The 14,365-nt window shown below is 44.4% G+C and overlaps 1 protein-coding gene across 4 annotated transcripts in view; it reads right to left on the minus strand.

Annotated features, from left to right (window-relative positions):
• Positions 1 to 10,267: 10,267 nt before the first annotated feature.
• prkcz (protein kinase C, zeta) overlaps positions 10,268 to 14,365 on the minus strand; it is a 163,739-nt gene continuing 159,641 nt past the window's right edge. For 3 of the 4 annotated variants that reach the window (XM_084015394.1, XM_084015392.1, XM_084015393.1), the window contains exon 15: positions 12,101 to 13,360. In XM_084015394.1, coding sequence (XP_083871520.1) covers positions 13,276 to 13,360 — 85 coding nt within the window. In that variant the 3' untranslated portion in view covers positions 12,101 to 13,275. Of the gene's footprint in view, positions 13,361 to 14,365 lie in introns of all 4 variants that reach the window. The other variant, XM_084015391.1, reaches the window with a different exon arrangement.

Genomic DNA, 14,365 nt, shown 5'->3' on the forward strand with positions numbered 1-14,365 from the left:
AGTAAAAAGCAAGCTGAGTTGTCCAAGCGTTCTCTGTTGGCCTCCATGCCCTAAGCGAGTTGGGGCAGGCACTGATGCCAGGCAAAGGGGGAGATTAACTCGACAGTGTGTGTGTGTGTGTGCGTGCGTGGAGTGCTCACAAGCGTGTCCACTTGCCCTTTGGATTCCCACGAACAGTTCACCAGATGGCATTTCCTTTACCGCATGTGGCCTGCAGCTAGTCTTGCTTCGTCCGCTCGGAGTCTTCACCGATGCAGAAGTGTTCTACTATGCCGCCCATTGATTGGAGATGGGACTCCGGTTCCTTTTACAGATGTTTATTCACACCGTAGAACTAAAGTTCAGGTAGACAAATAAAAACAACATGAATAATTACAATCGTTACAAAAATAGCATAGCTTAGCACTGTAGCTAAAACAGAATACATAGATTAATACTAACCACTTTAGCCTGCTTCTCAACCAACGGCAGAGTCATTCCCCAGAGGCAATCTTCATAGTCAAAAATATTATTCTTCATTTTAAACTTCTCCTAACCACAAAGTTGTAGCGCTCACATGAAGCGTGGAGTAATAAAAAAAAGAAAAAATTAGCTGGTTAACATCACCGCTAGAGGCCAGGTCTCTGTGAATCTTACGGAGCTAACAGGCGCTACTTCCGTTTTTTCCCGTTTCAAAATAAAAGTATAAGTAAAAGTAAAATATAATTTTAATTGGGGATTTTAATATTCATGTTGACAATCCAAGGACACTTTTTCCACATACTTTATTTCCACCCTGGACAGTTTTGACCTCACTCAGTATGTTACATTTCCAACACACATATTTTAGACCTGATCTGCTGTTCTAGTGTTGTCCCATTCAATATTTCCGGTACAGAACTTCCACTGTCAGATCACAAATTCATAACTTTTGATGTCAACCTTCCTGTCTGCAAACCCTGCCAAGACCGTATGATGAGTCTGTAATATCAAGAACATCAACATCACAGAACTTAACAGTTTCATTTCCGTGACCTTTTCTAGGACTGCTCCATGGTTCACCTCTGACCTCCGCCAACTTAAAACACATGGTCGCCACCTTGAGTGTCTTGCAAGGAAAACTGGACTCACAATTCACTCTCAAATGTACTCAGATCACATCACCTCCTACAAGACTGTTCTAAATACTGACAAATCTGCCTTTTACTCCAACATCATCCACCGGGACGGAAACAATACCAGGATTCTATTTTCCACAGTAAATAAACTACTCATGCCCAAAGAATCTTTCACCCACTTCACGTCAGCCCTTCAGTGTCAGCAGTTCTTGGACTTCATCAATAACAAAATTTACTCCATACATCACCATCTTACCCCCTTCCTGTCTTCTCAGTCACACACTCCTTGGCTTAATGCTACTGTCCGGCCCACCAGTACCCTGTCTGCTTTCCATCTTTCCTCGGATCAGCAGATATCTCAACTGATCATGTCTTCCAGGTCTACCACTTGTCAACTCGATCCACTTCCTACCACACTGGTCAAGGCCTGTCTCCCCACATTCTCCTCACTCATCACACAAATTGTTCACTCCTCTCTATCAAATGTTATTGTTCCCTCCCTACTCAAAACTGCTTCAGTAATACCGATACTAAAAAAACCTGGCCTAGACCCGAATGAATTCAATAACTATTGTCCTATCTCAAACCTCCCATTCATCTCAAAAGTTCTCGAACGTACAGTAGCCTGCCAACTTCATGACCATCTATCAAGAAACAACCTCTTTGAGCCTTTCCAGTCTGGTTTCCGTCCCCATCATAACACAGAAACAGCTCTCACTCAAATAACAAATTACCTTCTCTAAGCAGCGGATTCTGGCCTACTCACCATCCTCATACTCCTAGACCTCAGTGCCGCCTTCGACACAATATCTCACACCATCCTCTTAGATCGTTTGGCCGGCACTGGGGTCTCTGGCACTGCCCTTCAGTGGTTTCATTCTTACCTGTCTGACCGTTTGCAGTTTATCCAAGGAGAAAACACCAGATCATCACCCTCACCACTCCTCCACGGTGTTCCACAAGGTTCTGTCCTCGGTCCCCTACTCTTCATCATCTACATCCTCCCCCTTGGTAATATGTTCCGTCATTTTGGTATCCACTTCCACTGTTATGCTGACGACACCCAAATCTACATCACCACCAAACCAGACACTACATCGCCACCAACTGCCCTCATCGACTGCCTGTGAACCATCACAAACTGGATGTCAAACAACAAGCTCAAACTCAATGGCAATAAAAGTGAAATTCTTCTCATCAGATCCAAATCATCACTCTCCAAATCCCACCCCCTCAGTATTCTCATTGACGGTTGTCTGGTCCCCACTTCAACTGAAGTTAAAAGTCTTGGTGTTATTTTGGACAGTACTCTCTCATTCACATCCCACATCAACAACATCTCACGCACAGCCTTTTTCCATCTCCGCAATATCTCCAGACTTCGCCCCTCCCTCACCCAGCACTCCACCGAAATCCTCATAAATGCTCTGGTCACTTCCCGCCTGGACTACTGTAACTCCCTCCTCACCGGTCTACCACAGAAACTCATCCACCATCTACAAACCATCCAGAATACCGCCGCCAGAATCATCACCTGCACCAAGTTATCTGACCATATTACACCTGTCCTCATGCAACTTCACTGGCTCCCTGTCCAACAGCGTATACATTACAAACTCCTTCTGCTAACATTCAAAGCTCTTCATAACCACGCCCCCCCATATCTCTCTAATATGCTACACCCTTATATCCCACCCCGTTCACTCCGTTCTTCATCTGCTGCCCTGCTTTCCACCCCCTCATTCTCACTCACCTCAATGGGAGCTCGAGCTTTTAGCTGCTCAGCACCTAGACTCTGGAACTCACTCCCACTACACATACGTACTCTGGACTCCATTGACACCTTCAAGTCCCACCTCAAAACACACCTTTTTAAATTGTCCTACTCCGTATAATTCTCTGTCCCCCATACTATTTTATCCTTATTATTTAGCAACACTGTGTCTCTTCTTTGTATATGTGTGTATGTATTTATATGTGCTATTGTATTTATTGTTTCTTGCTTTGTTTTTCTTTTAAACAAACACTGAGCCTCTCCCTCTCGCTCTCTCTCTCTCGCTCTCTCTGTGTATGTTCCCCCGGAGTCCTTGTGCTTTCTCGCCTAGCAGCTCTCCCTGGACTGTGGTGGAACCTGATCCGGACTTCACCGATGCTGTGGTCTTGTTTGACTGTTACCGCCAGTATTTTTAATTAAAGTAATTTACTAAAATCGGCATCTCTACTGTTACTTACTTGACTACTCCCGGGAGTCTGGCTATGCTTTCTGGTCCAGCAGAGTCCACTGAGGTCTACTATACTACCAACACCAAATGCAGTTGGAACCCAAGGGCCTGGGCTGCACGAGATTTCTGCCTAAAAGCCTATTAAGGCAGTTTTTTCTTGCCACTGTCGCTGTAAAGCTTGCCCCTGGGTGATGTTGGGACTTTGAAATTGTGCTGACTTTGAGCATGACATTTTGAGCGTATTCTAGTCCTGCTCAATGTGTTAAGTGTACTGAGATGACTTCTGTTGTGATTTGACACTATAAAATTGAATTGAATTGAATTTATCATGTAAGGTGACCTTGGGTGTTTGAAAGGCGCCAACAAATAAAATGTATTATTATTATTATTATTATTATTATTTTATGCCATTTTGTTACGACATTATAATATTTTTATGGCAAATTCTCCTATAATATACAACATCATTATAATAGTATTACGTTTTTCTTACACTTTTTAGGGCTGCTATACTACGCTATTTTTTATGACAAACTTTATTATTATGTTGTATGGCATACTATACTATGAATGTTTATATGACGCCATTAATTACTGCATTGTGACATTTTTATTAATTATGTGGCAAAAATGTTATGGTATATTATTCTATGATGTTTTTATGAATTGTTTCTGCATAAGATACTCCCATCTATATATTTGTATGTTTAAAGCTGATACTTGATAGTGAAACTTTTAATGCCAAGCCTTTTTATGCGTTTCTTTACTATGACGTTTGTTATGGCATAATATACTGTGACTTCTTTTTGATATATAAATACTATGACAGTTTTGGATCATTTACTACACACTGACATATTTTATGATTATACACTCACCGGCCACTATTAGGTACACCTTGCTAGTACCGGGTTGGACCCACTTTTGCCTTCAGAACTGCCTTAATCCTTTGTGGCATAGATTCAACAAGGTACTGGTACAGCTGTTCCTCTCTTTTCCCCCGTCCTCTGACACTCACATTGCAACTCGCATCTCGAACTGTCTGGCTGACATCTCTGTCTGGACAACTGCACATCACCTCAAGCTTAACCTGAATAAAACCGAACTCCTCTTCATCCCAGGGAAAGACTGCCCTCGCATGGACCTGTCGGTCACTGTCGAGGGCATCACAGTATTGCCGTCGTCAACTGCGAGGAACCTGGGTGTAATCCTTGATGACCAACTATCCTGCACCCCCAACATCACTGCTGTGGCCCGATCCTGCAGATTTGCCCTCTACAATGTCCGCAGGATTCGGACCTTCCTCACAAAAGATGCAACGCAACTCCTGGTCCAAGCACTGGTCATCTCCCGCCTTGACTACTGCAACTCTCTCCTGGCCTCTGCGATTAAACCATTGCAGCGTATCCAGAACGCTGCAGCACGCCTTATCTTCAATCTACCCAAATTCTCCCATGTGACCCCCCTCCTCTGTGACCTCCACTGGCTCCCTGTTGCAGCACGCATCCAATTCAAGACGATGACACTGGCCTTCAGGGCCATCAATGGAACGGCACCCGTCTACCTTCAAACACTGGTCAAACCTCATGCCCCGAAGCGAGCACTTTGCTCCTCTACTTCAGCTGGCCGGCTGGTACCACCATCACTGAAATCAAACAAATGTCGCTCAGCAAAGTCCAGACTCTTCTCTGTTCTGGCGCCCCAGTGGTGGAACGAACTCCCGACTAATGTCAGGACAGCAGAGTAATTTGCCATCTTCCAAAAAAGGCTCAAGACTCACCTGTTCAGACTTCACCTCGACTCTACATAGCATGACCACCTATAGCACTCTGATCATAGCACTGTTGCTCTTGAAGTACTACTTTACTCAGATGAGGACTGTAGGGGCCACAGCCCCAAGATTCTCGGATGTGACTTCTCAACGAATGAAAGATGAACTATTCACCTTTAAAAGATATACAGACAAAGGTCCCCTCGCAGCAGATGAGTAAACATTCTCCTTCAGGTCACCGGACCGACCAGGAGGAAATGGAGGCCGCTTTATGGCTCGGTTAGAGTATTTACGAACCCTTAAATCAGAGCATCTACAAGTTATCCATGCACCCCCGAACGAGGAGGACCAGACTTTCAGAGTCACCAGACTTTGAGGCACCTAAGTGCAGCTGGAAACTGATTAACACCTTTGTTTGACAGAGAGCCTCGATTGAAGTATAAAGGATAACACCATATCTCTTCCTCACCATTTGCTCCCAAGGCATGGTGAAGACCCCTTCCTCCCCTCTTGGGAGTCATAAACTAATGACCTGGTCTGCTGGCATGCAGAGAGAGGTCACATGAACTCTGCAAGAAAACAGGTTCACATTTTGACCAATCCAAGAAAAGGATGAGATATGTGTTCAATATTAGTTTAAAACCATCCATAATAATCATTGAAGAATTATAAGCATACTGGCGAACGTCCCGTTGTTCTACGACGAAGGACAGAGAAGTTACCAAAAATGCAAAAAATTAACATTGTCATTGTAAGGGATTTAACTACTGTACTCACGCAGTCAGACGAAAATATGTTTGCTCATTAATCTGCCCGCATCACCAAGGACAAAATGCTTACTAAGTTCCCAAACTTGTTTGGGCTAGCTTGATAGGTTTGCATTGTATGTGTTTGATCAAAGTTCCTTTCAACTCTACCAAAAAGATTTGTACAGAGAAATGTTTACAGTTCATGTTTCATTTGTTCATTCTTTGTGCCAACTTTGACCATAACGGCGAGATGGTGTTCAAACGTTCTAGTCATAGGATTGCATTTCGTTTTGTTTAACAGTTTAAATCACAAAGATTTCAGACTGTAACTCGAACGGGTCCCTCCTGGATACGCCCCCTCGGTCAGCATAAAAGCTGCGTGTTACAGACACCAGTTGCGCATTCTTCCCTCCCGGGATCTTCTTGCCTCCCGGCTGGCCTCCCGGCTGGCCTCCTCCCAGCGCTCTTGCATCCAGAGGATCTTCCCTCCGCGCTCGTTCCACCAGGTGCTGGCCATCCGGCCTTCGCCTTTGCTCTTACCCTCTTCAAGTTTCGTACTTTTCTTAGTTCCCAATTTTTACTCCTTTTATTAGAATAGTTCATTCGACGTTAGATTCTTCAATTTTGCATTTTTACCTTTTCTTTTTCCGCAAGCCTTTTTCATCAATGCTAATTCAACCAGCGGCCGCAAGATTTGGCATATTGACTAACGCTTATACCTAAGCCACCCAAGGCCGAATTCAAGGAGAAGACAGCTGTTTAACTAAGACGGATTACGGCAAAGATGGACGCCCACTACGAAACTACCGCAGATCGGCGCTAACGGTTCCCTTGATCCACGGCAAGGAAGATCCCTTCGGGTCTACGTCACCGACGGAAGAGCGACCGCTTGGAGTTTCAGTAAGCCGAGAAGAAGCGTCCCAAAGTAAGACCGAATCCGCATTCAACAGTAATGACCGAGTTGCAGGGTGAAACTAAGTATAGCGTCTGTTAATATCTAATATCTGTGAGGTCATTTATCCCATTATTCACTTTTTCCTCTTACTAAGGAGTCCAAATTCTTAGGAAGAACCCACTCGCCTTTATCGCCAAACGTGCTAGATGAGCTGTTAATCACATTTCCAGTTATATTTCTGGCGTTGTATTGGTGTTTTGTTTATTACATCTGTTATTGTTTTATTCACTTTTGTTTACTCCCTAGTTAATCAATAAATTCCCCTAAAGCATAAAGTCGTTGTCCGTGGATATTTTTTCTGTGCAGAATACAAAGATCCCTATTTCAAGAACTTATGATCTAAGGAAATGAGACTGATTTATTAAATGATATTGATTAATTGTTAATTAATGAATAAGTGGTCATTAGAGTCATTAACGTGAATTCTATAAAGTTCTGTCTGACCAACAGATGGTGCCCCTTTTACGAGAGCAGGTATTGAAATTGTAGATTAATATACATTGATATACATATTTTAATATCGTAATTTCCTTACATACACAGTTTACGTAGGTACCATTAGGTATTAACCCTTATCTTCCTACAGGACCTAACACTTTTTCTATTTTTAGCTCTTTATCGGCAATGATACGTTGTGGTTTGTTTGTTTCCTTCTTTTGACAAATGTACTTATTGTAAGTCGCTTTGGACAAAAGTGTCTGCTAAATGACCTAAATGTAAAATGTAAATGTACTGGAAACATTCCTCAGAGAGTTTGGTCCATATTGACATGATAGCATCACGCAGTTGCTGCAGATTTGTCGGCTGCACATTCATGATGCGAATCTCCCGTTCCACCACATCCCAAAGGTGCTCTATTGGATTGAGATCTGGTGACTGTGGAGGCCATTTGAGTACAATGAACTCATTGTCATGTTCAAGAAACCAGTCTGAGATGAGCAACAATACTCAGGTAGGCTGTGGCGTTGACATGATGCTTAATTGGTACTAATGGGCCCCAAGTGTGCCAAGAAAATATCCCCCACACCATTACACCACCACCAGCCTGAACCGTTGATACAAGGCAGGATGGATCCATGCTTTCATGTCGACGCCAAATTCTGACCCTACCATCCGAATGTTGCAGCAGAAATCAAGACTCATCAGACCAGGCAACATTTTTCCAATCTTCTATTGTCCAATTTTGGTGAGCCTGTGCGAATTGTAGCCTCAGTTTCCTGTTCTTAGCTGACAGGAGTGGCACCCGGTGTGGTCTTCTGCTGCTGTAGCCCATCCGCCTCAAAGTTCGACGTCTTGTGCGTTCAGAGATGCTCTTCTGCATACCTCGGTTGTAACGAGTGGTTATTTGAGTTACTGTTGCCTTTCTATCAGCTCGAACCAGTCTGGCCATTCTCCTCTGACCTCTGGCATCAACAAGGCATTTGCGCCCACAGAACTGCCGCTCACTGGATATTTTCTCTTTTTCTGACCATTCTCTGTAAACCCTAGAGATGGTTGTGCGTGAAAATCCCAGCAGATCAGCAGTTTCTGAAATACTCAGACCAGCCCGTCTGGCACCAACAACCATGCCACGTTCAAAGTCACTTAAATCACCTTTCTTCCCCATTCTGATGCTCGGTTGGAACTGCAGCAGATCGTCTTGACCATGTCTACATGCCTAAATGCATTGAGTTGCTGCCATGTGATTGGCTGATTAGAAATTTGCGTTAACGAGCAGTTGGACAGGTGTACCTAATAAAGTGGCCGGTGAGTGTATATTTAGGGCCACAGGGCAATCGCACCGAGCACTGTAGGACAAATTATATATCAAAATGTGCGGTTTGATCGGGGTCGGTGTGCTATTACTTTTCTCAATGGAATAGGAATTTTTCACGACGTAATTCGCGAAAAACTGTGCAAAATTTTGCATTGAAGTGAATGGGACAAGCCAAAAAAAAATTAGCGAAAAAGAGCAATCGTTCTTCTTCTTCTATGCCTTCTGCTCAGGCATACTTTCACCTAGAAACTCCATTTAAACTTTAAACAGTAGACACAAGTCTTGTGTATTGATGTATTAATCCACGTTTCAATAGGTCATATTGTTTTTGATCAATCACTGTTCAATGACCATGATCGTTTTGGGAGAAATTATGAGATTATAATGGGTGTGTATTGCACGGAAAATTCCGTGCTAGAGTGCGTGACATCATCGGTCAAGGTGGGAGAGAACCCCCAAAAAGTTCAGATTGTTTTCTCTTTCCAAACTCCTCCCGGCCACAATTTACACTCTACACACATGATATTTTCCAATTTTGTAGACAAACTTGTCCTGTCTCTCACAATGTGCTCAAAAAAATCTGAGAGATTTACAGAATTTGAATTAGCAGCCTCTAAGTGTGGCCATGTCTGTCTTTTCTCCTCATTGACTCCAATACAACATTTTCTGAGAGAAGCAGAGAGAGGACCCCTGTTTTAAACTTGCAACTCCAAAATATTTACTGCAGAAACACCAAAATCATATCAAATCGTTCGGGAAATCCTTACAGCGATGAAGGTATGTTTTTTTTGCTGATAGTACCTACGGTTTTGTCAGAAACAGCCCAAACGTGAGACCAGTGCAGAAGGAGAAAATGACTTTGTTTCTCCACGTTTCTGTCTCCCTCAGCCTGGTCAAGTTGCCACAGTAGTTCATTACCTTTATTTGTCGGTGTAAGCTATTTTTAGCTGCTCAGAGCTACGCTACGGAGGCTAATGGGATTTCCTAGTTTCCCTCATCAAACTCATCAAATACACAATCCAACAACTCCAAAATGCTTTCGTGGACAAGTTGTGACCTGCACATTCACCACGCTATGTGATAATAATGTAACGTTACGAGACGAAGCCGTTTCAGAGGTAAATTCATGCAAAACCGCTGATGCGCGTTGCCTTCAGAGACAGTTTTTCAGCAAGCAGTCTCTGTATTTGCCTCTGAAACAAACTGAAATCTCTTAAGAATCTCATCATAATGTTTACACACTCCAGAAGTAGCCCCCATGGAAATTTTCTACTTTTCTTGATGACCCATTTTCATACCATATTTTCCATTTAATTCATTACTATATTATGGTATGATTTATGATTATTTTTTACTTTTTTTACACTCACAATGTGCAGTACAAATATGATGTGTTTATACTGTGACAAGCAGTTAAGTGACTATATAGAATATTTTAAGAGTGATTATTATATCTTATTTTTTTGGCTGTATAATTGTGACATCTGTTATTTTCACTGTGCTGGCCGTCCTCTTGTGTCTTACAATTATTAAACAATAAAAATGAAAATGGTGTTAGATGATGATGAACATCTTTCTCCCAGTAGGAACAGAGGAAGAGGTGATCGGAGGATCACTCACACACACACACACACACACACACACACACACACACACACACACCACAAAACTGTAGCATTTGTAGAGATTTTACATAAAGGAAGGATGAATTTCACGGAAAACCAGTATCATTTTTAATAATTACACATATTTACAAAGATGCAGTGAAGCAAAAATTAAGCAAATCCACCCCGAATTATTTTAGAACAAAAATCAGAGAGGGAGTTCATTGATTTCAGATAAAGACCCTCTGTCCTCAGGTGTTTGGGGGGTCTGTAAAGTGGTTTGAAGGACTCCCAGTTCATCGTTGTTCCCTCCAGAAAGCAAACAAATGATGCCAATCAAATGTGCAAATAGATCAAGAAAACATGGCGTTAATGAAATGCAGCAAAAGAGATGGGGGGGGGGGGGGGGGGGGGGGGGTGCCGGGCGCAGCTGCTTGAAGTGTGTGTGTCATTGTGGTGGACTAATCGGTGAGCGTGCACTGTTTCATTATCTCTCCTCTCTCTATCTGCCTGTAAAGACCTTCCAGCTAACTGACTCAGGATCAGCTAATTAATCCCATTATGGGGTTTTCAAATTAGCTGGAGTCACATTTCATCAGCTCAATCTATGCCAAAAGAGAGACTTCTTCTGCTCCGAAGTCACAGAGAGAGTGACACAGGGCGTGGAATGTGGAGGCCACGCCTCCTATCTTCTGGGCCACGCCCCTTTCTTCAGAGGCCACGGCTCCTACATGTGGTTCAAACATCCATCCATCCATTGTCTACCGCTTATCCTGTATTTAGGGTCGCGGGGGGGCTGGAGCCAATCCCAGCTGTCGTTGGGCGAAGGCAGGGTACACCCTGGACAGGACGCCAGTCTATCGCAGGGCCGACATGTAGAGACAAACAACCATTCACACTCACATTCACACCTATGGGCAATTTAGAGTCACCAATGAACCTATCCCCATCCTGCATGTCTTTGGACTGTGGGAGGAAGCCGGAGAACCCGGAGAGAACCCACGCTTACACGGGGAGAACATGCAAACTCCACACAGAAGGAACCCGGGCCGACCCGGGAATCGAACCCAGGACCCTCTTGCTGTGAGGCGAGAGTGCTACCCACTACACCACCGTGCAGCCCGTGGTTCAAACATGTCGCTTGGAAAAGTCTCCTGATTCATGTCACCAAATTATTTTAAAGAAGAAGAATCTGATCATTTGATGCCAACATCGTCATGGATATATTTCATGGCCGTTACTCCTGCTCGTACTCCGCCAGCTGTCTCCGGTCCACATGGTCAGAGTTTGTGGATTTAGGGCCACGTAGACTTGGACAGGTGTGAAAGTAGAGGGTCATTTTTAAACTGGACCCTGTTTTCACATGTGTTTGTGTCTAAGTGACTAATGGAGACTAACATATTTGAAATCGGTCCAGTATTGAGGACTGTGATGTCATCGTATCGGACAACTAACAGGATGTGATGTCATCATCGTGACATAGGGACTTAATGAGACCAGATCAAGTCAAAGGGAGTCAAGGTTGACGGTGATGCCTATACACGTTTACATGTTGCAGCCCGTTTAGCAGCTCAAACCTGGACCAAGTAGACCTGGAGAGGTGTCAGTCACCTGTACACGTCTATCGGACAACATAGTCTACGTGCTCTTTGTGGTCTGCATGGTCTTCGTGGTCTACAAGGTCTTCTTGGTCAACATGGTCTGTGTAGTCTACATAGTCCTCATGGTCTGCGTGGTCTACATGGTATTTGTGGTCTACATGGTCTGCGTGGTCGACATGGTCTTTATGTTCTACATGGTCTGTGTGGTCTGCATGGTCTTTGTGGTCTACATGGTCTGTGTGGTCTACATGGTCTTTATGTTCTACATGGTCTGCGTGGTCTACATGGTCTGCATGGTCTACATGGTCTGCTTGGTCTACATGGTCTGTTTGGTCTACATGGTCTCTGTGGTCTACACGGTCATATGGTCTGCGTGGTCTACATGGTCTGCGTGGTCTACATGGTCTTCGTGGGCTGCGTATTTTGAGCCCACGGAGGCTGGACTCTGAACTGGGACTCAGCTAGTCTCTCTGTGTCGGCTCAGCGGTGTGATGAAACACCTTCTCGGATTCCCTTTAGAAATATATTAAAATATGAAGTAATTTCATTGGATGTTGTACCGCTGTGCGTCGTCCCCCTGGACCCGGGTCCACCGACGCCAGCACCAGGTGGTCTCATGGGGTCTTGGAGCAGCTGCAGACGTCACACAGCTTGTGGAGGAGAACCTGAGCCTGAAACACGCCGGAGCAACAAGCCCCGCCTCCTGATGTCATCACTTTATACAAGTCAAGCTTCACACTGGAGTCACATCTGATGTTGGCGTCTTTCTACACCGATGCTTTCATTGATTGATTGATCCAGTCTGGATTCAGGACTGAGGCCCGACGATCTTTGAGGCACTTCTTAAAATGAAAGGTATCACCTGGTAAGCATTAACCACTGTGAAAATCCTACAAGATGACAAAAAGAAACCTTTGTCGTTACGATGAAAAGGTGCCACTTGCATCGAAAAAAATCATCGTCGCCTACATTATTATACACAATAATTACTTATTCTTTTCCTTTGTCATTGTCTTTGTACATTCTTGTTTTGTGCCCCCCCCCCCCCAAGATAGAAAACAAATCAACAAAGTGCACATAAAATCTCAAGTTCCTCAGCAGAACTGTCATATTGATCCAGGGATGTGAGACGGTGGAGATGTGATCGTGATGGAGGCACAGAATGAAACCACGAAGCTGGCTGTGATGACGGACGTTCAGAGGAGAATGGGATGAAGCTGATGGAGAGAAAGAAAACGGGGAAGACAACAACATGTCAGGGAATGTTCTAGAAGTCCAGATCCTGGTTTGCCTCGGAGATCCCAAGAAAAGAAGAGTTTGGTTTCCCAACAAAACCAGCTGAACGGTCCAGGACGGAAACGTTCCTCCAAGCCACTCTGCCTCGTTAACAAGTTCCAGAGAGCCAGTCTGTCCTCCCTGTGGTCCTCCACTCTTCCTCCCCCTTATCATCACCTCTCAGAATTGCGAGGCAGCAGCGTGGACAGACCGTAGGTGGGCGAAGGAGGAAGCTGCTCTCCCCTTCATACAGACTCTTCTGTGGATAGCAGGGGGTTGATGTATTCAAATCCCTCAAACTCTGACTGGTCTATTCTCTTGATGACGTCCCTGAGGAGAGAGAGAGAGAGAGAGTTAGAGATCAGTAGACCTGCACACAGACTCGGACTGGTACCTAGACCCACGTGATCTCTAAAGTATAGTGAGTTTGGAAAGGTGGAACTACTTTGTGTTTTTACTGCAAAGACAACAGAGACCCAAGACCCGGGGCTGGACCACGTCAGGTCTGCATCATCATCAGAGAGAAGGTGGTCCATGATGAGAAGCTCTGCATCAGATAATTTGGTTGGAGTAGTGTTTATGTAAAACGTAGATGGCTAGATGCCGTTATGATGATTGGTGGTAAAAATCCAAGATGGCAACGGAAAAACCGTAGTCCACAAATCAACTGGTGACATCACCATGACGACGCCTGCTTCGACAGTCTGAAAGCTGGACGCCTTTCTTTAACGGTGGCTGGGACCAAAAATTTGGTGGGTTCCTGCTCCTGCTGGAAACCACCTGATGGGTAAATGTTTCTTCATTAGCACCGCTCAGAATAAATCCTTAAAAGCCTGTAAAATGGCATCTGTCAGTACACAATGTCAAGTGAGACAGAGAGAACATGGTGCAGACTCATCAGGGATGAACTCACACTGATGGCTGTTCCCTCAGAGCGCTGCTTCCATTAACAAAAAGGCCTAATCACAGGTAAACGGAGCGCAGAGTCGCTGCTCGGTAAAAATAAACTCTTCAGTGGGGGTCAGTGCCGGTGTGGAGCAGGTAGCAGGTCCCACCCGCATGGAGCACAGGGACGAGTCAATGAAATGCAACAGTGTCTTTCTTTAAGTAGGCAGAGCAGAACTCTGATGAAGCCATGGTTCTCCTCCGTGTGATCGGCGAGCTCCTTGCCGTAGGAGGAGGTCAACCAGTGATACAAACATCAGATTTAGAAAATGGTCCTTTTCTATTTTGGAGTTTCTGAGAAGAGGCACAAAGAAAAACCACCAAGAGGGACACACAAAGCAGAGGAGAGGGTTTGGGAGGAGACCAACACAAACATGTGTTCAACGAACC

This window comes from Eutrigla gurnardus (assembly GCF_963514095.1).
Source record: "Eutrigla gurnardus genome assembly, chromosome: 8".
In the NCBI taxonomy this organism is placed as follows: Eukaryota; Metazoa; Chordata; class Actinopteri; order Perciformes; family Triglidae; genus Eutrigla; species Eutrigla gurnardus.